Here is a 24258-nt window from a genome sequence, read left to right as displayed (position 1 = left end):
TTCTCTATTAACTAGAGCCTAATGGAGGTAGATTGTATGAGAATAATTTACTTGAAATTCCTTAGTATCTTGATCTTCTTACCTCATGCCTTTTACCATGTCAGGTATACCCAGTATATAACCACAAGACTGCAGATCTATACCAGGCATTTTCAACATTCCTCTCTCTCTCTCTCTCGCTCTCAAAACCCACCAGCTCCTCTGACCCGCTGTACGGCGCCTACAATGCCCTTGGCCCAACTGAAGCGGCCTGGATCTATTCCAATGGACCCATGAGGGATCTCGTCCGTCTCAGGATGATGCCAGCACCCATCTTTGGTGCATGCCCCACCGTACTTGACAGTATTCTGATTGCGATTGATCACATCAATCCACGTCCGACAGATGAGAGGCGAGTCAAGAAGGACGTTGATCTCCTGACTGTGGAAGAATGACTGAGTATCGAGGTTTCCATTCCCTGAAACGAAGCATGGATATTAGCACCACCGTAAACAAGAATCCCAACTGACAAAGGCAGGATGAAGGATTGAAATTACCCTGAATAGCAACTGCCGCGTCAATAATCATCAACTTAATATGACAGCTCCGACGCTTGAACTTGTTGTGGATAGGTTCTGTCTGGTCCTTGCCCACGTAATAGTATATGCGCAGTCTTGACTTTTCCTCTTCAGAGGCGAGTGAATTATACAGCCGGTTGGCGATCATCTCGTTCGTCCCGTTCTGGAAGGGAAGCAGTTCGCCTGCGTCGTTGTAGCCTAGGCACAGGTAGCAGGAGACGACCACGCCGCGACGTACTGTTTCAAGCAGCGGGTCTAGGAGGGGCTCGGCGTTCATGTTTGGGGTTTGAATGAGGATGGAGTGTTGCGCGTGTTGGATTGCGGAGAGGAATGCTGAGTTCTGAGGGGTGTGGACGCTGCTGTGGTTGGGGGCTTGATGCATATAGGTCTTAGTATTGGATTTATTTGGATAATGACGAGAAAGTATTCACCTCCATATGGCTCTCGATTCACCAGTGCCATGGCGCAGGGTTCATGTGCAGGTGAGACGACATAGGGAGTCATTGGTGGTTCCTGGTCACTCTCTGGTGCATCTCCAGTTGTCTCGGTCTGGATGGTTGTGTCTGGTCCCTGATTAGAATTCTTATTATAGAACTGTGGATTCACTGAGGGCATACTGAGGTGCCGAGTCACGGCCTGGGTGCGTGTTTCTTCGCCCCGCGGCTGAATACTGTGATTGACTCGCCGTGCCTCCTGTTCAAAATCTGTGTCATAGTGCGGAGAAACTATACTATGTTCGGCAAGTTGTTCAGGAACATTGTCTGGGCATGTATCCTTGGGCTGATACTCCTTGCAAGGGATCGGGTTGGATGCAGCCGGAGAATTCATCAGCGAGAGAGGAGGATCCAGCGGCTTCCCCCATGACAGCAGGGCTGCATCGTAGAAAGAATCAACAATCGGGCCCTCAATGTGGGTCAGCATCTCGAGGTTATCATTGTCTTGGATATTACTGCTCTGCAAGAGAGCAATACGCCGATCAACAACAGTGAACTTGGCATGGAAGGTCCCAAAAATGGGTCGGTGGTAGTTGATGACTTGCAGATCAACATTTGGAATTTCATGCGCAGCTGGCAGGTTGACTTTTTCACTGGTATATTGATCCTCGTGGACATTGAGGTGGTCATCCATAACCTGGCTGGGATCAGCTTTGCCTTCATCATGTTGCTGTTTGCTATTGGTGAGTTGTATTCAGGCGCAGCTCACCTGCCGAGGATCTCCACGGTCATATATAACTTTCATCATGACCTTTCTGCCTCGTTCGCCTGCGCGCCGTGAAAGCTCGCGGATGGCATTCGTCACCAGCGTCGATGCATCGGAATGGATCCAGAAGTTGGTAGCGAGGAAAACCTCGTGCTCGGCGCGGACAATGCAGTTTGCTAAATGGCGACAGAGATCAGGTAATGAGCCGACGATCGTTAGGGGAACTACGCCGTGGCTTCCCATCAAGGGAGGAGAAACGACTGCAGACTCGGGTTTCCTGTCCAAGGAGCATAGTGCGTCGTGGTAGATCTGATTGATGTTCCTGTGAGACTTTCTCCTCCTTCTTCAGAAGAAAGTTTACATCTTACCTGCAGAAACAGTTGGCTTGGCTCTGCTGAGCCCCAGTATCCGCATGCTCGCGCCTTTTCAATGGCATCCTTCTCTTCGAAATCAGATGCTGTGGCCGACTCTGATTCTTCTGGGGTATATTCTCGCGAGTGTGGGATGTGATTGTGGCCCGAGTATAGCGTATGAAAGGTTTTCATCGGACATTGAGCAGAGTTCTGTGCCAATTCCGAGGTAACGGTCTGCGGCTCATGGCAGAACCGGTACACTTTCCATGGGACCATAGTGCAACGAAATCGATTGGGGCTCAAGGGCTGACGAACAAATAGAGAAATCAAAACAGCCAACAAAGCAGTTAATATCACACCCAGGACTTTGGTCAGATTAAATCTAACAATATGATCTCCCATTGTGTTCCATGGGTGATATATTTCTGGCACCATGCTGGGCACCGTGATGACGTAGAGGGTGTTTGCCGATAGCACCGAGAACTTGCAAGAACAAGGAACAGCCAATAAAGGTTTGGCCGAGAGCTTCAAATGGAGAATGGAGAATTGTGATGCCTAATTTCCCAAGATTTAGTCTCTGGTTTGAATTCGCGTAGACGCAAATTACACCTCAGCCCTGGGCAGCCTTGTGGAGCCAGGAGTGTTCCGACGTCATCGGATGCCCGGGCTTTACGATCCCCAATGCTTGTTTTTGTGCCGGACTGAGGGATAACCTCGTAAACTATCAATTTCATCATATAGTAGAAGAGGTTATCATCAATTGACAGTTCCTGAACTACGACAGATTACATTGTTCCACTCGGAATGATATGCTTACTCTATATTTCCCCCTAGCACTTTAATGGGATCGATTTTGCTAATATTGACAGTGTCGCAAGATTCCTCCCTGTATAAATTGCATAATTTACGGGTGTTCTTTTAATTAAGCTTATGTGCTGCAGACATTATAGGAGTGATATAGCCGCATATCTGGTAAATAATCCATAACTAATCAGAAAGGAGACCCGATGACAAAACATTGGTCATAATGTAGGCTCCTTAATGGTTCCAATAGTGATGTTATGCTGTGTTTGACAATTAGCTTGAATAATTGAGATGTGTTCTTCTTGGAATTCTATCGGGTGAGGCAGAGGCATCGCAACTGACAAACTAAGAATTTTATACCTAAAATATATATGACAAACATGAAAATGGAAAGTCTCTATAGCACGTACTACTAAACGAACAAAGGCCTGATGATCACATCGATAAGCTGGAATTTAGACAGAAAAAAACAAGAACATTTTAAGAATCTTTCACTCGATGGAGACTATTTTCCGATCACCCCACTCCTCATCGGACTTGCCGCCGAGGGCATTGCGCTTCCCCGGATTGCGGTGCTTTATCGGCAACCGACCTTCCCCTCATCGCCATAGAAGTTCTTTTCATCTTTCCTTTCGCAAACACATTGCCTAGATTCGTGTGGGATATACGTGATAGACGGACTAAAACTCTAGTTCAATATGTATGGATGTTTCCCATCGTTCCCGTGCTCTATTACTCACCCACCACCAGGATTTATACCGCATCCTTTGCCTTTTTTGAGGCGCTGTGGGAGGTGCGTACATAATCAATATTTGTTGCAAAGATCCAATACTAAAGCGCCTACAGGGAGGCGTCTCCCATGTGTTCGTCAACTTGGGGTCCGACCACCCCTCAATTCTCGAGGCCATGGTCAAAGGCCAGAAAGAGAGGAAGGACCAATTTCCTACGATCATCACCTGTCCCAATGAGGTACGTCAGCAGTGGCACCATTGCTGGGCCCACCAAATCTGCCTTCGAGCTGAGGGTGCGGTCACCATCGGTGGTCCATGAGCCCCGCTTACTCGTTCGAGCAGATGGTTGCCCTCTCCATGGCCGACGGCTATGCTCGCTTGACCGGCAAACCCCAAGCAGTCATCGTTCATGTCGATGTGGGAACACAGGGACTGGGTGCTGCCGTGCACAATGCCTCGTGCGGGCGCGCCCCGGTTCTAATCTTTGCCGGCCTGTCGCCGTTCACGATCGAGGGCGAGACACGAGGCTCGCGTACGGAATACATTCACTGGATTCAAGATGTACCAGACCAGAAACAGATCGTCTCCCAGTACTGTCGGTACTCAGGGGAGTTGAAGTCTGGGAAGAACGTGAAGCAGATGGTTAACCGTGCCCTGCAATTCGCAACCAGTGACCCCAAGGGCCCGGTATACCTGGTCGGGGCCCGCGAGGTCATGGAAGAAGATATTGAGCCCTACCATCTAAACCAGAAGGTTTGGGGCCCTGTGGCCCCAGCTGCATTGCCGGCTGCTGGTGTTGAATTGATTGCAGCTGAGCTGGCGGCTGCCAAAGATCCCATGGTCGTGGTTGGATATACAGGTCGACAGGCCCAGGCTGTGACGGAGCTGGTTACTCTGGCAAATACTTTCAAGGGGATTCGCGTGCTGGACACTGGCGGCAGTGATATGTGTTTTCCTGCCAACCACCCTGGCTGGCTGGGGTTGAGATACGCAGGTCATGATCTCACCAAGACGGCAGATCTCATTCTTGTGATTGACTGCGATGTCCCTTGGGTCCCAACACAGTATAAGCCATCTGAATCGGCCAAGGTCATTCACATTGACGTTGATCCCTTGAAGCAGCAGATCCCTGTGTTTTACATCCCTTCCATTGCTACATTCCGGGCTGATTCTGCCACTGCGCTCAAGCAAATCAACGATTATGTTGCCACCAACGGATCGCTACAGCAGTTTATTGGATCCAAGGACAACATTACGATGGGCCAGCGGCGGGATGAAGAATATCTAAAGCGCCGACAAGAGATCTCGGACTTGGCAGCACTCCCTGATGGCGGCGATGGGGCTCCACTCAATGTCTCGTACCTCATGGCACAGGTCCGAAATGGCTGTCCCAACGACGCAATTTGGGCCATTGAGTCGGTGACTCTCACCCACGCGGTTGCGGATCAAATTGCCGCCACCCTCCCGCAGTCATGGATTAACTGCGGAGGCGGGGGCCTGGGCTGGTCAGGGGGTGGAGCACTAGGCATCAAGCTCGCCAGCGATGTCCACCACGGGGGACCTGGAAAAGGCAAGTTTGTGTGCCAGGTGGTTGGCGATGGAACGTACCTGTTTTCCGTCCCGGGTTCGGTGTATTGGATCTCGCGCCGTTACGGGATCCCTGTCTTGACCATCGTGCTCAACAACAAGGGCTGGAATGCACCCCGGCGAAGTATGCTGCTGGTGCATCCGAGCGGCGATGGCTCCCGGGCCACCAACGAGGATCTTAACATCTCTTTTGCTCCAACGCCAGACTATGCGGGAATTGCCAAGGCTGCTGCGGGCGGCGAGATGTGGGCAGGTAGAGCATCGACTGTAGCTGAGCTGGCGGAGAAGCTGCCCGAGGCTATCCAGAGTGTTTTGAGCGGAAAGGGTGCCGTTCTCGAAGCACAGCTGGACGGGATGATGGGAAAGTATGTGGAGCACTCGTGAGGGGTTACTAGCAGGAGTGATAGACGGTGGAGAGTAAATTTTATGATGCATGCCATTTCATACTCCTAGTATACACTCGCGGTATACACGGCAATTAAGCTTATCGCGCCGATGCCGGCGATAGCCTTATCTATGCGCGGGGCTGTTGTCCCGGTATTACCGTAATTGGAGATCGCCTGCGTCAATAAAACGCAAGTCGCAATAAAACGCGGTAACGCCGTGTATTGCACCCCGCGCCCTACAGGTGACAAGGTGCCAATCGCACAAGCAACGCGATTCGACGCACGAGGCGCATTAGATAACAGAAACCCCCGAGAGCTACTGACCCCAATGCGCTCTCTCAAAAACCAAAAGACTATAGCCCGTTTGGGGTTGCCATTCAATGCGGTGCGATCTATGGAGATGAGTCATGTGTTCCCGTCGGTAAACGCTGCTGTAAATTCCGCCCATCGCCTCTCCAATTCTTTTGCCTCCACCACGCAACCCTCTTCCGATCTTTCTTCTTTCTTTGCGATTATACTCTCCTCTGGCTGTCGCATTGACTTGATCTTGCTTGAACAGAACTCAGTTGTATCTCAGCGTAAAGCACGCATATCTACGAGCCCCACGCACGCACACAGATTCCGAAACCCGTTTCTCCAGACCACGCCGCTTCCATAACCATGAGCCCGCCTGCTTTGGATGTTGATATGAGGGGGGATACTGACACCTCGGCTGTCCCCGTCCCGGACCCGTTAACTGTCAATGGCGTTCCGGGGTGGAGGGCCAAGATGGCTCAGATTCCCACCGGTGTTGCGGCCGCGTGCAGTAGCGACATGTTCAAGAGTCCGGTATGACATTTGTGGTTGTTTATGGCTAGAGAGATAGTGCTGGGGGTTTATGTATTGGGATAAGATGTGGAAAAGACTCAGACGGTGCTGATTCATGTCTTGGGTTCTAGAATTGCTATACCAAGCCCAAGGCCAAGCGGTTTGACCGTAAGTATACGCCACATCCTGTTGCGGAGACAGTTTCCTTCGCTGGAGATGTTGTGCTTGGTATGACAAGTATGTGCAGCTCGTGCTAATATTGTTTTCTTTCTTTAGATCGTCTATCCGTCGAAGCCAAGTCTCGCAAGGTTCGCATAGGCGCAAATTGCCGTGGCGAGTTGAGCAGTACTAATAGCGAAAGTAGCAATCGACTCTTAAAGGCGCAGCCCAATATTTGAAGAAGCCAGGTATCGACCTCCTGGTTTGTGATTTGGAAGCTTTCTTGGCTGACATTCGTGAAAGGACTCATCTCCCTTGGTGGTGGCCTGCCCTCCCCGGAATACTTCCCTTTCGAGCATCTCGATATCAAGGTTCCCACCGCCCCGGGCTTCTCGCCAGAAGAAACGCAAAAGTCAGGATCGGTTTTGCGGGCTGGAAAGCATGATATTCAGGAAGGGAACAGCCTCTACGGTATGTGGCCGTGTTGCGTCGACTCGATTAGGTTGGATTGGACTGATTGAATTGGTAGACCTGGAGATTGCGCTGAACTATGGGCAAGCTACCGGCTCCGCTCAACTACTGCGGTTCATTACTGAACACACTGAGGTAGGGAGACAATCTTTGGCAGTGTCGCATAGTTACTGACCATTCCCCCAGATTATTCACAACCCCCCTACGCTGACTGGCACTGTACCATGACCGCCGGCAGCACCTACGCATGGGACACAGCGCTGCGGGTGCTGTGCGAGAGAGGAGACTATATCATCATGGAGGAGTATACGTTCGCCAGTGCAGCCGAAACCGCCTTCCCGCTGGGCATCAAAGCGCTGGCCGTGCCCATGGACGACCAAGGTCTGATACCCGAGGCGATGGATGACCTCCTGAGCAACTGGGACACTGAAGCGCGAGGCGCGCGCAAGCCCTTCGTGCTGTACACGATCCCAACCGGCCAGAACCCGACGGGAGCGACGCAGTCGGCCGAACGCCGTCGGGCCGTATACAAGGTCGCACAGAGGCACGATCTCTACATCGTCGAAGATGAGCCCTACTACTTCCTGCAGATGCAGCCGTACGCCGGCGAGGGTGGGGCACCTCTGCCTCCGCCTGCAACCCACGAGGACTTCATCAAGTCTTTGACCCCGTCGTATCTGAGCCTCGATGTCGATGGCCGTGTGTGCCGCCTCGAGTCGTTCTCTAAGGTTGTCTCGCCGGGTTCTCGTGTTGGCTGGATTGTGGCCTCGGAGCAGATGGTTGAGCGCTTCGTCCGCAACTTCGAGGTCTCCTCGCAGAACCCTAGTGGCATCGCGCAGATCGTCCTCTTCAAGCTCTTGGATGAGCACTGGGGTCACTCCGGGTATTTGGATTGGCTGATCAACCTGCGCATGCAATATACTGGGCGTCGCGACTCAATGGTCCACGCGTGTGAGCAGCATATGCCCCGGGAAATCGCTCGCTGGAAGGCGCCCGCCGCCGGCATGTTCGTGAGTGCTCCCTATATCTCCTATTCCATTCACCTCTCTGCCATTCTCTCTTGGTAGTTGGTAGATTCGCATGTACTGACACTGATATAGCATTGGATTGAAATCGATTGGCGCAAGCACCCAGGCCTGGCTAGCGGCAAGACCCGCGACTCGATTGAAGAGGAGATTTTCCTGTCTGCCGTCGACCAGGGCGTTCTGCTCTCGCGCGGCAGCTGGTTTAAGGCCGATAGCTCCGTTGTGGAGGACAAGATGTTCTTTCGTGCCACCTTTGCGGCTGCGTCTTCGGAAAAGATCTCCGAGGCCATCTCGCGTTTTGCAGGGTCTCTGCGGGTCCAGTTTCATCTTTAAATATGTGAAGGATTTTCTTGGATAGAAACTCATTGAATATATCTTGTTGATAATTCTGATGAGGTATCAACACAAAATAAAATGTATTTGGACACCGCCGAAGCAGAGATTGTACATAAATGGAACCGTTCCAGGCTCAGGCACAGGAATCCCTTATTTATTTATTTTTTTTTCGAGTCAGGCAGTTCCACGGGTAAGTCCCATCGCATCTGTGGCTCACTGGAACACACCAGAAAAGAGTCCAAATTGCCGAAGTGCCGGTCTTCTTTTAGCGCGGCGCCAGGGTCCGCCCACCAATGGACCCAAGCAAAAGTGAGACATGAAGGGTCTTGGGTACAGCAAAAGAAGAGTAGCGTTGAGAGGGGTGCAAATCTGACTCGATAAATACCTTGGCCTTTCTGCTCAAAATAATTTGCGTGGCTGATCCCTACTCTTCTTTGCTCCCGTATACATCCACCTCCACACGATCGACATGCGCTGTGGGTCGCTGCTGGCCCTGCTGGGCATTCCCTTGGCCAGTGCATTGTCGCTGGAAAATACAAATGCACCCAGTGTGTTCGAAGTGCAGTTCGAGCACGGTTCTCGCGCACCGAGGGCCACTCGTCTGTCGACGCGTGCGGATATTTTGGATCTCGACACGAGCGTCTTGGGTGTATGTGATTTCCTAAACAGAAACCTTGCATACTTAAAAACTCTGCAACTGACTCGGTGTTCACAGGACTATTTCTTGCAAACCAATATCAGCGTGGGCACGCCCCCGCAGGAATTGAATGTCTTATTCCACACGGTCGGCAATGAATGCTGGATACAGGCAGCCCATTTGCACGCCTGCGACTTGCTTCGACATGAGAAGCCCTGTGGCAGCCATGGTGCCTACAACAGGAGCGAGTCGACCAGTGCCAAGTTCATTGGCTCTGGCTTTGCTGTGAATGATTCAGCCTTCAGAGTCACTGGAGACTTTGTCACAGATTCCCTGACGATTGGCAATGTCAAGCTGGATGCGATGAAGCTTGGGGTTGTGAGAGACGGGGTTACTTCGAGTCAGTAAATTGAGCAAGGCCTGGAAAGGGTTAAACCAAGAGAAGAGACAAGTTGCATACTGACGTGAAATTGGAACAGACGTGCTCGGCCTGGGCTACGGCGAACACAACTCGTCTTCAATCTCCCTGCCCCAAGCGCTGGCCGATGGAGATATCATCAAATCCCCAGCATTCAGTCTCTGGATCGAGAATCCGCATGGCCGACCTACTCCAGCAACTGCTCATCGCGGAGCCGGAAGAGTTCTCTTCGGCGGCGTCAACAAGGCCAAGTACGTGGGCACACTCCACACGCTTCCCATCGTCGACGGGCCTCCGGGCTCGCGCAAGGGATTCCGAGTCAACATGACCGGCCTTGCAATCAACGACACATCGGCCTCACCAAAGACCTTTCCTAAGGATGCCATCTTCGACATCGGCATGTCCCTGTCCTATGTGCCCGAAGCTGCTGCTCGCGATATCTTTGCCCGGCTCGGCGTGACCAATATCCCAGATAAGGGACAGGTCTCCATTCCGTGCAATGCGTCAGAGCTGAACACCACGCTGACATTCGAGTTCGGTGCTGCGACGTTCAATTTCCCTGTCTGGGTGTTTATGACACAAGATAGTCTCTATGGTTCATCGGAATATGAGGACGGAACTTGCTACTTGGGGATTGCCACAAACAAAGACTATCTTCACAAAGGGAGTGCAGTATTTGGGGCAAACTTTCTACGGTTGATTTACTCGGTCTATGATCTGGAGAATGGTGAGATCTCGCTGGCAAGGCGCAACTGGACTGGTTTCTCGGACGATATTGTCGAGATCACAACTGGGAAAAATGCCGTTCCTGGTGCCAGTGCGACCACCACTGAGAAATCTGCTGCCTTGCATTACGGAAACCCCGGTGTGATGCAAGCCCTTTTAGCGGCTGTTGTTGGCGTGTTTATGTTTCTTTGAAATAGCACTTGGTGTGTGTATGATTTTAACTATTTCCTGCCATATGAGGGTGTATCTTGATTCTTTTATTGAATTATTGGGGGATCGACAAGCCTCCCTACTATTCAGTGACCAACGCTTATCCTGTGTGGGACGAAAGGCACTCTTCCGATCCCATTATAATTCCTATGCCGTTTGAGTTTCTTTCAGAATCATTATCAGCCCCTAGGCTGGCAAAGGCAGTACTCTTGTGACTATGAATATTCATGACTAGTGATATGATGAGATACAACTACTTTAAATCTTTTTTTTATAGCCATACTGCAGAATGGGCCAATCACAATCCCCAAAATCAGGTAGCGCGGCGTAACGGTGTCACGTGGTTCTAGATCCCCCATCTTTCCTTTTTTTGGAATAGCTGTTATGCACCACGTGACTATGGACGTAACTCAACCGCGGATCGCCATCACATCCATCGTTTTAGTCCACTCCCCACAACTAACGAATATCTGAAAGTTGCAAAAGTTCCAGCAGACAGAGGGGCTTCAAGTGGTTTTGATTATCTATGGAGGGAGCTGTGACTGGCTTTTGAGGCAAGGCGACCCTAGCAGAAGCCACTGGCTGAGAACTACTAGCTGGTGACCGGCGCGTTACGTTCTGACGGGCATATGTAATTGAGAGCTCGGCCGTCGCGACATTGACGAACAGTAAGTTAATTTGGAACTCCATCTCTTCTTGCATCCTTTCTTCTTCAACCATCTTGTCAACATCATCATTCATCCCATCTGAAACGCTGCTTCATCATTGTCGGACCGAATCATGGCTGATCAAACTTCCGATGTTCAGGAGCCGGTCGAGGATCTCGGATTGCCGCCGGCGGACCTGGAATTGGTGCTGCGCCTCTTGTCGGACCCTAGCCTATTGCTTGAGCTGTCCAGTGAAGGACCGGAGAGTGAGCCTTGTTTACCCTCTCCCCCCAAAGAGAACCGAGGTGCTATCTCGGTCATTTCACGTCACCACCGGTAAGTGGCTCATCTCACTCTCGAGTATTGCCTGGACTAAGTAGATTCACTCAGTCAACCTGCTCGTCGAGTCCGCCTGCCGATCATTGAGCCTTTTGTTTACCAGGCTGGTGATTGTGTAGAAAGCGAGCAAGAGTTTTGCAACGAGCAAAACAGTGACCTCTGGGAAGAACCCACCACTGACTCGAGTGTGCTCATTTCTGAACTGCTGGGGCTTCTCGAGGGCGAATCAGCGCTTTCTCGCAACCTCATCCCTGCGAGTCCCTTGGAGGGTGCCGCCAACGCCGGGTGCACCAGCCCGCCGAGTCCCTCCATTTACGCTAGCGGCCCTGGTGAGACAGACTCTTTCGTTGAGTGCTTGAGACTGTCTCTGGAGCAGTCGACCCACGGTTGCTCCCAAGCCAAGTCGTACGAGCGGCTTGTGCAAGACCTGCAGCTCTCCGTTTATGGCAAGGTCGATATCGGAGAGCCGCGTGAAACCAGTGGGAACTCCGACAGCCGGGTAGTTCACCAGAGCCTTTCCGAGAGTGGCCCCGACGAAACCACCTTTCTCTCACGGCCCAACACCTTCACCCTCACTCAAACCTCGCTTGCACCTTCGTCCCCCCCCCCTCTGCCATCTCCCAAAGTCCGCCGCAAGTCCCTGCCGGGATTTGCATCCAAGTTTAGATTACCCTCTCTCCAGACTCTGAAGAGCTGGCGAGCTAAGGTTAATCTTTAGCCAGTGTGATAGAGAGCTGTTTGCGTAGGTGCCGCCCCGCTCTTTTGTGGTCTTAGTAGATAGCATCGGGCTGTCGTCTCTATTTGCTCCAGTGAACTAATTTGTCGATGCTTTACAGGGCCAAATTCCTCTCAAAATGGAATCCCGCGTGTCCCGCTTGCTGGACCCATCGTCCGCGATGGCGGCCATTACAAAGCACAAAGCGGAAGCGATCAAGCTGGCCCGTGAACAGGGAGCGGCAGTGAGGGAGATGTGTCGTCGTGCCAAGTCCGATGTACCTCCGTACGAGTTCGAGGAGTTGATTGGGAAAGGTGCCTACGGGCGTGTCTACAAGGGACGACAGATGCCAAGCGGTCGGTTGGTTGCTATCAAGGTGCTGGATATTGACTTGCTCGACTACAACTCGCTACGCGATTTCCGAGATGAGTCTATCAAGGATTTCATCCACGAGACCAAGGTCATGAAGCAGGTCAAAGATTCCGGGGCGAAGAACATTAATGAGCTCATCGAAGCCATCTCTATCCACTCTCAGCTATGGCTTGTCTGCGAATATTGCCCCGGTGGCAGCGTTCGGACTTTGGTAGGTGTCTCTTTTTCTGGGCTGCTGATATTGTTACTGACGAGTCGCAGATGCGTGCGACGGGCGACAAACTGGAGGAGAGATTCATCATTCCAATCGCTCGTGAGCTTGCCATTGGCCTGCGCGCCATACACGATGCTGGGATTATTCATCGCGACGTGAAAGGTAATGTTGTTCAATTGGAGGCTGGGATTGATGCTAACCCATCTTCCACAGCTGCAAACATCCTGGTTCACGAAGAGGGCCGACTCGAAATTTGTGATTTCGGTGTTGCTGGTATTCTTCAATCCCAGAGAGACAAACGATCAACATGGATCGGGACGCCTCATTGGATGCCACCCGAGATGTTCGCGGCTCGTCGTGAAGCTCATCTCTACAGTAGCGAGGTACACACAACCCTGTTAATCCTGAAGGTCTTTCACTAATGATTTTAGGTTGATGTCTGGGCCTATGGGTGCACGCTGTTCGAGTTTGCCACCGGGAATCCTCCCAACTCTGGGCTACGAGAGCGAATGCAAATCGGGCGACAGCTCAACCGCAGTGTTCCTAAACTCGATAGCGACAGATACAGCCAGGGTTTGAAGGATTTGATTGCGTTTGCTCTCGACTCCAACCCAGCAACTCGTCCCTCGATGGCAGACATCCTCAATCACCCATACATTGCAGAGACCGAAGAAGAATATCCTACATCATGTGTCAGCGAGCTGGTCAGGAACTACTATCAATGGTCACAGCGAGGCGGCCAGCGTATTTCATTGTTTCACCCCGGAGGTGCAGCTGCAGCCGAACTTCCCGGAACCGAGGAGTCCGAGGATGATTGGAACTTCAGTACCACAGATGGCTTCGAACGACGATTCTCAGTTATTGATCTCGACAAAATTGCAGCTTCTCTAGCTGAAATGGAAGAGGCGATCAATTCGCCGGCGCCGGCACCCGAACATGAGGGAACCGAAGACGCCTCGGAGGTTGAAATGGACCCCGAACAAAAGGCGAATTTCGATGAGCGCGTGCGTCGAGGCGCTGCAGCAATGGAAGGGCTTTTTGATGGAGAGAAGCCGAGTTACAAGTACGAAACGAAAAATGATTTCGTGCCCATCGATCCCAGTCCAACACCATCCGACCTTCCCCTTCGCACAGAAACGGATCGGTCATCTGTGACATCCACCTTCATCGACATTGACATCGGCTCTTTCGATTCTTCTCACTACGCAGCTGCGGCCCCGGCCACACAGCCCTTCCAGCTAGCGGACGCTAATACAATCCGTGCCAACCGAACGAGTCTTCGCCCGCACCGCAATTCAAATGAAGATATTCCCGATACGCCAGACAATGAAGCAGAAAACAACGAATCCGCAGATGAGGACTTCCAACCGCCGTCCGGCCCGCGGCCGCCCACCATGGACTGGAAGTTTCCCGTTTTTATGCAACAGGAAGAGGAAGAGAAACAAACACCCACAGAGGCCCCCGAAGCTGAGCCTGCTCACGAAGAACCTGTTCACGATGAGAAGCGTGCCACTATGGAGTGGACGTTTCCGGTCATGGGAGCATCGTCTGGAGAAAGCCAAGAACAAGCCCCACCTGAGCGATACGATACGATCAAAGCGCCGATTCTTAATCTCCAGCAGCAGCAAACAGATGAGCCAGGCGATTCTCGTCCCTCGACATCAGCATCTAACCTTTCTAATGCCTCCGACTCCGACTATGATCCATTCCGTTTTGACCGCCCTGAAACCCCCCAGGGTGCCTCCTCTCTTCACCACGGTCACTTCTTCGATACTGAATTCCCAGCCATGATGGAGTCGGTAGGATATCCCGACTACGAGGCGTCCGGGGTTCTCGACGGACCGGGACCTGATGAGGAGTCTCATCCGCTGTGGAAAGAACATACAGAAGTGATTTCTCCAGATAATGTTCCGTCGCTACCGCCGGACATGCCGGTCCCTGACACCCCCACCACTACCACCTCTGGACCAGTCTCCGAGCCTGGCTCCCCTGTTTATGAACCCCTGCAAACCGCACGCCGGGAGGATCACCCTCAAAAACCCACGACGACGGATGAAGATCCCGACGCCATTCCCTTCCCGGACCTTCTACCACCCCGTGCTGAGAGCTTGATGGAAGGTGCTGATGATAGTGTGGTCACAGCGGAGCTGGATCGCCTGCTCGGTGACTTTCTTGAATCCCTCTCGGCAACAGGCGAGGCTTTGTCGAGGGCTACTATCGGGAATGACACGAATGGAGTCCATCACACTGCTGAGAAAGTTCCATGAAAACACCTTGCGTGTGGATGACAGAGTAATTGATGGCGACTGGATCTTTAATTTAACCTCGAATTCATGGTATTTTTATCCTAGATGGAATTCGTGTTGTACTCATAACCCATGTGGGCAAATTGAGGGTCTTGCAAGATAGACGTTGCAGCGAAGCTTTTGATAACATCCCAAACTCTGTGTAGTCTTTGAAGTGCAGTCTTTGTTGATGGGTTATCATCTATGGATACCCTTCTTTCTGACCTGCAGCGAAGCATATACCAACAAACGCCCACGCTTTCTCTTTGACATGAAGTTCAGGCTACGGTCGAGTTCCGCGGCCTAGTCCGTCGGTCGTCTGTCATCTTGTGTCTTGTTACTATCCCAACGACGCGTCTTGCTGCCTTGCACCGTCGCGTCTCTCTCTTTCTCTAATACACGTGACGTCACCCTTTTGCTTCATCACGATGCTCAAGATGTCGAATATGTCGTTCACCGCTTCGTTTGAATTCCCGTCCACTGTTCTGCCACGCACTCCGATGGAGTGGAAGTCCGTGCTGAAAGACGTCAAGGTCCTTTACCTCCAACGACAGTACAAACAATGTGCCAATCGCTCTGTGGAGCTGCTGGAAACTGCCATTGAGCCTGTGAGTATTCGTCTCTTTTTATTACTTTGATGAGGGGTTGGCTGACCATGATACAAATAGATCCATCCTATTTGTAAAACATATCTGTTTTTCTATGCTGCCATCTCCTACGAATTCCTTGGTCGAGCTGCCCACATCTACTCCAGAAACAAGATCTCTCTGCTCCGTTCCGCGCTGGACTACTTTGTTTCTTGCGGTGCAGCTCTGCCCTCTCCCATTGCGCTCACAGCACCAAACACCTGTGTGCCTCGTTCACCCGCTACAAACCCTGTGCTTTTCTGTGATGGCGCAGAGGAGCTCCTCTTTGAATCTGAGTCTCTGGTCGAAAGTCTCACACGTATGATTGACAGCTCTCTTTTCTTCGGTCTAGATGAGGACCCGTTCATTTCAGACAACGACTCTTCCCGATCCCCGATCAAGCTCTCTCCAGTCAAGCAGCTGACCAACACCAAGGACCCCGTGAAGAAGGACCGCCTCATTCCCTCTCCTCTGCGCATCCGAAAGATCTCCGGAGAGATCAATGTCTGTGGATTGACCAAGGCGAACGACGAGAATGACGAGAAGACGCCGCCGACGCCGCCGAAGAAAGCACGAGGCAGATCTCGTCCTGCTCCACTGCCCCTCAAGGTCGTCCCATCCAACCGACTGAACATCTCCCCTGCAAAGGCAAGTCCACCCAAGGCAAGCATCATTGCGGCCTCCCCACCGCGCACCGCGTCCCCGAAGAGGAACCACGCTGGCAGAATGACCCCGACCAAGATGACCAAGAAGCCAGCACACGATCCCACCAAGAAGAAGAACAAGAAGAAGCAGAAGACGCTCGAGCCCATCACCCCAGCCCGCGCAGCAGCCATTACAATGTTCAACAACAGCATCGAGTTCCTACGCGCGCAGGTCATCTCGAGCATTGCCTCGCTGCAGGTGCAGGTGGTCCGGATCTCCGAGATGCAGCGCGCCCGCCGTGCTCGCAACATGCGGCGCTCGGCTTCGTTCTGGAGCTTTAGTCCCATCAAGAATGGGGACCACCAGGCTGATGCGTGGCGCGAGGAGGAACCGACCATTGATCAGTTTGGGAATCTGCTCTGGAAGGAGACGAAGGAGCAGCGCATTGAGCGGCTTCGGGCTGAGGGGTGGATGACCGTTGGGCTGCGGTCTCATCGGAGTGAGTGGAAGGGGGCGGAGTACTACCAGGCGTTCTGCAGTGCCGTCTTGGATGAAATCTATCTAGGCGTGTGAGATGATTGGGATGAGATGACTGGTATGGTATCACTGTCTTTGTGCACAGGAACTGCGGTGAGTTTGAGGTGTGTTTGAAGGGTGCGATGACTAGGCGAAATCTGTGTGCTTGGGCGAAATACTTTGATTGATCTATGGAAGAGAGGATGGCCACCCAAGTATTACCAAAAAAGGGGGTAAGAACAGAAAACGAACCAGAAAACGATATCTCCGCTCTGATCTCCCTTTCTCATATCGCACTTCATCACATCTAGTGTAGCTAGAGTCCCTTGCTCAACACAGACCCGAGTCCCTCGCCGAGTCCTCCCTTCCCGAAGATTCCTCCCAGTTGATTTCCCAGCTGATCCTGGATCTTGCGGAGGGTTTCTTCCTCAGTGAGCCTCTTCCCGGTGAGGCTTTCTATTGAATCAAAGCTGTCAACACTGGATTCTCTGCTGGCAAAAGCAAACAATTGAAAGTGGAGCTTACTCTTCAATCCATACGACACTTTTGTCTCTCCCATATAGTCGAGGATGACTTCCTGTAGCTGTTTCTGGTATGGATCTAGGGCACCGGAGATCCAGGCGGCGAAAAGGGCAAGTTGGAGAAAAAGATAGATGATAAATTGAAGCATGGTGTTGGGATAATATTCTTGAGGATTCAGATGGCTGCATAGACCAAGTGCCAGTATGATATCCCCAGTTTATTTATATTTCTTAATTCCTTAGATTGCACGATGACGTCCAGCGATGACGGAACTGTGGGGTTGACGTGGTAACACCGCGAATCAACACGGCAGATTTATATTAATTGCGCCGCAAAGCCAGGTTGCTCGTTCCACATCTTTGTCCTCGTGGGAGATATCCATAACCCTTTCCCACCTAGGCCTTGCCTGTAGACTCCCTCCTCCGATACAGCGGATCATCCAAGCCATCGATAGGAATAAACCGTGGCAGTCTCTTGATGCGCTCGATCCACGCGCGCACATGCACAAAAGGCTCAAGCGAGATATCTCCCATCGGAGCCAAGGCGACATAGACAAACACCGCGATGTCGGCAATAGTCGGGCGACCCAGTGCCAACCACTCAGTCCGAGCCAAGCGCTGATCCAGAACCTTCAAGGACTTTTCCCCACGAGTCTGAGACTCGCGCAATGTCTGCTCCATACTCGCAGTACCAAGACCATTATAAGGCCCCCCAAAGGAGAGGATCGCCCGAGCAGTGAACACGCCGTACTGCACCCAGCTCGCGGCGAAGGCGAGCCAATCCGTGACCTGGGCCTGTTCGACAACGTCCGATGACCACCAGCCAGATATTCGAGAACCAGGAGAAGTGGTTTCGTGGTACGGGCCGCTGTGTTTTCCGGCGAGGTAGACCAGGATGGCCGCCGAGTCTGTCAGGACCAGGTTCCCGTCGACGAGGGTCGGGACTTCGCCCTTGGGGTTGATTGCCACGAACTTGTCGCCGTGTTGCTCATTGCCCAGGAAGTCTACTTCGATTACTTCCAGTGGGACTTCGAGAAATGCGGCGAGGAGCCGCACTTTGTAGCTGTTGCCTGATTCCTTGTAGCTGTAGAGGGTTGGCATGGTGGTTGATTTGGGGGTTTAAAGTATTCTTCGGGGTATTCTTTGGTTGGTTGAACTGTTTGAGGATGATTGAAATGCTTATCCTGAGGGGTATGTTGTGGTCTTTTATGTGTTGTCCTGGCTCATCGCGCCATCTATTGCACCACTCACCCCGCGACTGATCCCATCCGCATATCATGTTCATCCGGATTATGCAAGGAACACTTTATATGGAAATAGATATACACTGTTGGTAATTGGTGTTTTTCTGTGGATAATATCCAAAATTTGCGCAGCTACGATCAAGTTGATGTTTAATCCGAAGGAGTGTAGGGCTCGGGAGGTTCTTCATTTATGTTGTCCATCATTGGCAAGTGTTTCCGTGTCTAAAACTTTCATTTACGGGCATCAGATAGAGTCGAAGCACCTCATAGCTCATATTTATGTTTTAGCTGCACGCCATCATGGCCACCGGTGATGCGACAGGAATCGATCTGCAAGCTCTGTATAACAATGCCCTCGAATCACCGAGCACTCCGTATCCCGTCGCCTATTACTCTGGCCTTGCCTCTAGGAGTCCATACGTTTTCCACGATGTGATAATTAGTGAAATGTTGACATCTACCCCACACTCGCTTCTTTCAAGCCACGTATGAAATCGCGCGTGGCTTGCATATCCACGTCTAGCTCAAATATTATTTTAACTGCCGAGCTTCCCTCGAGGTTACTTGCAAAATGGCTTCGGCTCATTCCCTCGACCAACAATGGCACTCTACACTTCACCACCTTTACCTACTATGGATTTGGGGTATCCATGAGTGTGGACCATTTAAATCCCACGCCAGAATCAGACTGAAGGTGTGAAGCGAGTTGAAAACAGAATAGAATTTAGCATTAGAAGCATAAAAAAACTCTAAAGTACTGATGAGCCAGGATCGATTAGATTAACATTGGGCCTCCGAGGTTAACTAATGATCTTTTCCTCGCTAGCTAGAAACAGGCTAAGAATCGGCCCCAAATTATGTGGATCTCTGCCCTGATTTCACTGGGTCTTGCAAATTAAGACTATGTTTTTTTTTCCCTTTTCGGTATAAAAGTATGAGGCTGACGCTAAGGCTGAACCGAAGGCCGTGCAGGCAGTAGGCGATCTATATTTATTTTCTTGATTTTTTGTGGTTCAATTGCCACTCATTTCTAATTCTGTGACATAACTACAACTTTTTCAAGTATACAGTATAAATAAATCTTTTTACAATAATCAAGAATACCAACAGATGGATATGGCGTATGTGGCCCCCACCTTCGGGCGGTGCGCGGCGCTGGGGATGCACACGCACGCTCCCCGCTAAACCTTACGGCTTGTTATCGCGCGTCTAGAACTTCTCCCTCTTTTGCCTCTTCTCCTGCACTGCATTTTACTTGTTTCGGTGAGCTCTTCGAGTCAGGTATGTTGGTTTATGAGATCTTGGCCCTTCCGCCCCCTGATCGCCTGATCGACAAGCTGCGCGAACAGCCCCTCTCCCCCCCCCCCCCCCTCCCCGCCTTGTGGTCCAGTCCTTCCGATCTGGCCTTTTTCTCGAGGTCGCTAACATTTAACGACTGCGATTCAGGCAGATTCCTCCCTCTCCCTCTTCGCGACACCCTCATATACCCGTATTTTCTTCGCGTCGCCGTCCTTCGTGCGAGGTTCCCCAGCCCACAGTTGCTACCTGACTTTCCTGCCTGGTCGAAACCCCATCGCGCACAGTCAGATCCTCTAGGGCTTGTTCAGCCCTATCCCCACAATATGAGTTGTGAGTTGGTCCTTTTTGTTGGAGCATTGTGCTTTTGATGCGTGGGGATGCTATACACATTTCGGTTCGAGGCTGCCGATTGATTCAGCCTTGCGCACGGTCTGGTGGGGTGCCTGGCCACCAATATACCATGGCTGTATCCGCACGCTGTACCTCCTTTGCGGAATGGGCTTGGTATCTCTGGGCGACCTTGTCTGTTTTCTGGTGTCATGGTCTGATTTTCAATGCTCGTCTTGATTTGCATCCGTTGCCTACCGTCATACTGTCCAGTGTACTAACGCCGATTTCTCTAGTCGCAAACATGCTCAATAAGCTGTCTGGGCAGCCGGAGAGCTACGAGAGAAAGTACAGCCACTGCCTATAATCCTCCCGTTCCCGCACTTGCTAAACCTCTGCCGGTAGGGCTTTGTATCGCTTCGGAAGAACACTGGGCGCCGGTACATACGGCATTGTCCGTGAGGCGGAGTCTCTTGATGGAAAGAAGGTCGCGGTCAAGATTATCCTCAAGAAGAGTGTCCGCGGCAATGAGAGCATGGTGTACGACGAGCTGGAGATGCTCCAGAAACTGCAACATCCCCACATTGTCTCCTTTGTCGACTGGTTCGAATCCAAGGTATGTATTCCCGGGGTGGCCAGATAAGATTCTTGCGAGTCTGACCCCTAGTGATAGGACAAATTCTACATCGTGACACAGCTCGCGACGGGTGGCGAGCTCTTTGACCGGATTTGCGATTATGGCAAGTTCACCGAGAAGGATGCTTCGCAAACGATTCGACAAGTGCTTGACGCAGTTAACTACCTGCACAAACGAAACATTGTTCACCGAGGTCCGTCTGTCCCTTATATATGATTCAAGCTTCTAATGATACTAACTCCCCACTCAACAGACCTCAAACCCGAAAACCTTCTTTATCTTACTCGTGCCAGCGATTCGCAGTTGGTCCTGGCAGACTTCGGAATCGCAAAGATGCTCGAGAACCCGTCAGAAGTGCTCACGAGTATGGCGGGCTCATTCGGCTATGCTGCGCCCGAAGTTATGCTGAAGCAGGGCCATGGCAAGGCCGTTGACATGTGGTCCCTGGGAGTGATCACCTACACGCTCCTGTGTGGTTACTCTCCCTTCCGGTCAGAGAATCTAACGGACCTGATCGAAGAATGCCGGGCAGGCCGCATCATTTTCCACGAGCGGTACTGGCGCGATGTTTCCCAGGATGCGAAGGACTTTATCCTGACCCTCCTCCAACCCGATCCCAGCCAGCGCGTCACCTCTGAGGAAGCACTCAAGCACGAGTGGCTGACCGGTGAATCGGCCAGCGACCGCGATCTGCTGCCCGAGATCCGGGCGTACATTGCACGTGCCCGTCTCCGCCGTGGCATTGAGATTGTGAAGCTTGCCAACCGCATCGAGGCCCTGAGGGTGCACGACGAGGACGAGCATGACGAGCAGGATATCCCAAGCCCCATGGAAATGGGTGGCGCCACCGACCCCGCTGCGCCGGCTACAACAAGTGCGAATTGCGATTCCGATGCCCCTGGCATCAAGAAGCGCAGTCTGAGCAAGATTGCCCGTGGCGCTATTTTCCGGGAGGTGGTTCTGGCGAAGGTCCGTGAGGTCAAGGAGAACGAGGAGCGGGAGAAGGTTGAGCGCGAGGCCCGTGAAAAGGCTTCGCATGCATAAATTGCTGCGGACCATTTCTTTTTACTTATTATTTCAACTTTTTCTTGATGCCGATATGCTGTACGTTTCTTTATTTCTCCTCGTTTTGAGGTGGTTTCTTGGAGATAATTGTGTGATTCCCCGCTATACATATGCAGATTTTCACAAATTGATCTATGTCTTTCCTACTCTTTGCCACCTTTTGATCCTCAAAGTTGAAAATAGCCTTGAAGGGGACCTATCTGATTCATTGTCTATTTCATATCCATTGATGACCATCATGATTAGGGGATATGTGGACATCCAGATAGTCTTATTGCGACAGATACCGAGATAGTATTGTTCTGTTTGTCCATTTTTATTTGCTATTTGGAAAACGACTTTAGAAAGCTGTTTGATGTTGCATGGTGGCTTGGTATCGATCCCTTATAAAAAGGCCTACGCTCCCCGCGGAAAACTAGATACTTCATCTTCTCCCTTCATCCAACATACTCCTCCTACCCGTTCGCACTTCACTTTACAAGAATTGCAACTTTTGTCAATATCCACAGCCCAAGTTTGATTCCAACCTGGCAGGGCAGTCCTAGCACTAACATGCTACATCGACTCTCCCTTCCTCTGGTCTAAGCTTTGCAACTATCCTGACAATGGTCCTCTGTTCTGGGTTTGGGCTGGCGGAAATTGCTGCAGGTTTGTTGCTTTCTTTCTTTCTTTCTTTTTATTGTTATTACCTGTGACTATATTCCCTGATTGGAACTCACTAACCACTTTGAAAGGCTCCATGGCGGCCAATGCACATTCTACGCCAGCTATTGCCGAAACAGGGAGTCAGTAAGAAGCTTGAAAAGAATAAGATAACAAGGTGTTTAGAGTTTAGGTGGAATACTCCACATCCATGAATGTTTCTGCTTCATTTAAATACTTTATTGTCAAATGGACTGGACAGGCCATGAGGCTATTTATATGCAAATCGAAAGGACCTCGTTTATCGATGAGGTCATGAATTCCACAGTATGTCAACTCACAATCACTACTCGTGTCTCCAGAGTATCTAATACCTTAGTTGGTCGCCTTGAATATATGCCATATAAATAAACAGATCGATGCACTTGAAGCGTCATAGTATACAGTCAGGCGTCATCACGTGGATCGGCGATCTTATCGCCCCACGCTGCGATCGGCCACTTCGTCTTCTTGTGCTACTTGGCCTGCTCCATCTCATCTCTTTTTTGGTGTCTTCCGAGGTCGGTGCTTGGTACATTATCAATACCTTATACATTTGCGCCACTCCTCGTGGCGACACCCCTCCTCCGTTGAAGCTCATACATATCTCTTGGATCAGCAACACATACCTCGATCTAAGCGGAGATCATACCCACCATGTTCGCTTCAAAGCGTCTGAGCAAGGTAAGTAACATAATTTCGAGGAGCTTGTTTTGAGGAGAATACGAGGTGACTGACTAGTCTTTTCGCAAACCAGGAGCTCATGAAGGTACCTAACCCCGCTACCTTAAGTTCCGACTTCTCTCGAGTCACCATCGAGTAAATCTGAATCCATTCCTCTTTCTTACTGATGATTTTGGTTTTATTCAGATGCAAGAACATGTTCCACCAGGCATCGCGATCGCCAAATCCGAAAACCTCGAGGAATGGCAGATGGACATCAAGGTCTTGGACGACAACCCGCTCTACCAGAACCAGACGTATCGACTGAAGTTCACCTTTGGAAGCAAATACCCCATCGGTAAGAGCTCACGCTCGAGTGATCTTGTCACCTAGATCGCTGTCGCTGTTTGATCTGCTATATCCCATACTCATTCGGTTCCCGGCAGAACCCCCCGAAGTGCAATTCATCGAATGCGCCGCCTCTTCCGACACTCCCCGCCCGATCCCAATTCACCCACACATATACAGCAATGGCATTATCTGTCTGGACCTCTTGAGCTCCGCCGGCTGGTCCCCCGTCCAGACTGTTGAGAGCGTGTGCATGAGCATCCAGAGCATGCTGACGGCGAACTCGCGCAACGAGCGACCGCCGGGGGACAGCGACTTTGTCTCGTATAACCGCCGCCGCATCCGCGATATCCCGTTCGTCTACGAGGACGACAACGTCTAAAGAGAGGTGGTCCATATGATTGAAAGCTCAGCGGGGGACATGCACTTTACATTTGAATTACCTTTGTGTTGTTGTCCACCGATTCCGCGGGTGTAATGATATTCAATTCTGGTTTTGACTCGTTATTTGCATCGTGCTGGCGCTCATCTTGGGTGGCTTTCCGCAGCGTTCACTGGTTTCTTTCTATTTGTTCCCTTTTCACTGTGTCTTCATGAGCCTCAGATGCTATCGATAATGGAGTTGCATTTGCCCCGCGTCCTCCGATCTTCGTCATTCGATCAGACTCCGAGAGCTGCCAAGTGGGCCGCTTAAAGTGGATCCTTTG

At 51.3% G+C, this 24258-nt stretch overlaps 11 protein-coding genes across 11 annotated transcripts; 8 read left to right on the top strand and 3 right to left on the bottom strand.

The window, feature by feature from the left end:
* Window positions 1-182: 182 nt before the first annotated feature.
* NUU61_008565 (IQ calmodulin-binding motif protein) lies at window positions 183-2545 on the bottom strand (the record flags this gene model as incomplete). Its single annotated transcript, XM_056659090.1, has 6 exons — window positions 183-457; window positions 537-929; window positions 989-1120; window positions 1175-1721; window positions 1761-2066; window positions 2126-2545. 6 exons carry the CDS (start codon window positions 2543-2545, stop codon window positions 183-185), a joined length of 2073 nt encoding a protein of 690 aa, XP_056507383.1.
* A 1075-nt stretch (window positions 2546-3620) lies between these two features.
* On the top strand, window positions 3621-5616 carry NUU61_008564 (uncharacterized protein; the record flags this gene model as incomplete). The annotated part of the gene is made up of 3 exons (XM_056659089.1): window positions 3621-3707; window positions 3761-3883; window positions 3988-5616. The coding sequence occupies 3 exons, from the start codon at window positions 3621-3623 to the stop codon at window positions 5614-5616; spliced, it is 1839 nt and encodes a 612-aa protein (XP_056507382.1).
* Window positions 5617-6278: 662 nt separating this feature from the next.
* NUU61_008563 (aminotransferase-like domain-containing protein) lies at window positions 6279-8413 on the top strand (the record flags this gene model as incomplete). The annotated part of the gene is made up of 7 exons (XM_056659088.1): window positions 6279-6446; window positions 6557-6653; window positions 6702-6733; window positions 6790-6832; window positions 6888-7055; window positions 7242-8065; window positions 8156-8413. The coding sequence occupies 7 exons, from the start codon at window positions 6279-6281 to the stop codon at window positions 8411-8413; spliced, it is 1590 nt and encodes a 529-aa protein (XP_056507381.1).
* A 472-nt stretch (window positions 8414-8885) lies between these two features.
* On the top strand, window positions 8886-10389 carry NUU61_008562 (uncharacterized protein; the record flags this gene model as incomplete). The annotated part of the gene is made up of 3 exons (XM_056659087.1): window positions 8886-9065; window positions 9132-9453; window positions 9533-10389. 3 exons carry the CDS (start codon window positions 8886-8888, stop codon window positions 10387-10389), a joined length of 1359 nt encoding a protein of 452 aa, XP_056507380.1.
* Window positions 10390-11187: 798 nt separating this feature from the next.
* Window positions 11188-12111, top strand: NUU61_008561 (uncharacterized protein; the record flags this gene model as incomplete). The annotated part of the gene is made up of 2 exons (XM_056659086.1): window positions 11188-11390; window positions 11445-12111. The coding sequence occupies 2 exons, from the start codon at window positions 11188-11190 to the stop codon at window positions 12109-12111; spliced, it is 870 nt and encodes a 289-aa protein (XP_056507379.1).
* Window positions 12112-12247: 136 nt separating this feature from the next.
* Window positions 12248-14961, top strand: NUU61_008560 (putative serine/threonine protein kinase; the record flags this gene model as incomplete). Its single annotated transcript, XM_056659085.1, has 3 exons — window positions 12248-12691; window positions 12742-13077; window positions 13126-14961. The coding sequence occupies 3 exons, from the start codon at window positions 12248-12250 to the stop codon at window positions 14959-14961; spliced, it is 2616 nt and encodes an 871-aa protein (XP_056507378.1).
* Window positions 14962-15407: 446 nt separating this feature from the next.
* Window positions 15408-16823, top strand: NUU61_008559 (uncharacterized protein; the record flags this gene model as incomplete). The annotated part of the gene is made up of 2 exons (XM_056659084.1): window positions 15408-15587; window positions 15648-16823. 2 exons carry the CDS (start codon window positions 15408-15410, stop codon window positions 16821-16823), a joined length of 1356 nt encoding a protein of 451 aa, XP_056507377.1.
* Window positions 16824-17082: 259 nt separating this feature from the next.
* On the bottom strand, window positions 17083-17436 carry NUU61_008558 (uncharacterized protein; the record flags this gene model as incomplete). The annotated part of the gene is made up of 2 exons (XM_056659083.1): window positions 17083-17222; window positions 17292-17436. 2 exons carry the CDS (start codon window positions 17434-17436, stop codon window positions 17083-17085), a joined length of 285 nt encoding a protein of 94 aa, XP_056507376.1.
* A 247-nt stretch (window positions 17437-17683) lies between these two features.
* Window positions 17684-18388, bottom strand: NUU61_008557 (glutathione S-transferase family protein; the record flags this gene model as incomplete). Its single annotated transcript, XM_056659082.1, has 1 exon — window positions 17684-18388. One exon carries the CDS (start codon window positions 18386-18388, stop codon window positions 17684-17686), a length of 705 nt encoding a protein of 234 aa, XP_056507375.1.
* Window positions 18389-20461: 2073 nt separating this feature from the next.
* Window positions 20462-21838, top strand: NUU61_008556 (serine/threonine-protein kinase; the record flags this gene model as incomplete). Its single annotated transcript, XM_056659081.1, has 4 exons — window positions 20462-20505; window positions 20563-20773; window positions 20831-20987; window positions 21048-21838. 4 exons carry the CDS (start codon window positions 20462-20464, stop codon window positions 21836-21838), a joined length of 1203 nt encoding a protein of 400 aa, XP_056507374.1.
* A 1359-nt stretch (window positions 21839-23197) lies between these two features.
* On the top strand, window positions 23198-23933 carry NUU61_008555 (ubiquitin-conjugating enzyme E2; the record flags this gene model as incomplete). The annotated part of the gene is made up of 3 exons (XM_056659080.1): window positions 23198-23224; window positions 23411-23561; window positions 23650-23933. The coding sequence occupies 3 exons, from the start codon at window positions 23198-23200 to the stop codon at window positions 23931-23933; spliced, it is 462 nt and encodes a 153-aa protein (XP_056507373.1).
* Between the last annotated feature and the right edge of the window lie 325 nt (window positions 23934-24258).

This window comes from Penicillium alfredii (genome assembly GCF_028826965.1).
Source record: "Penicillium alfredii strain IBT 34128 chromosome Unknown utg000011l_segment0_segment0, whole genome shotgun sequence".
In the NCBI taxonomy this organism is placed as follows: domain Eukaryota; kingdom Fungi; phylum Ascomycota; class Eurotiomycetes; order Eurotiales; family Aspergillaceae; genus Penicillium; species Penicillium alfredii.
The sequence above is the reverse complement of the archived record's forward strand: the minus strand, read 5'-3'. Positions and strand labels throughout refer to the sequence as shown.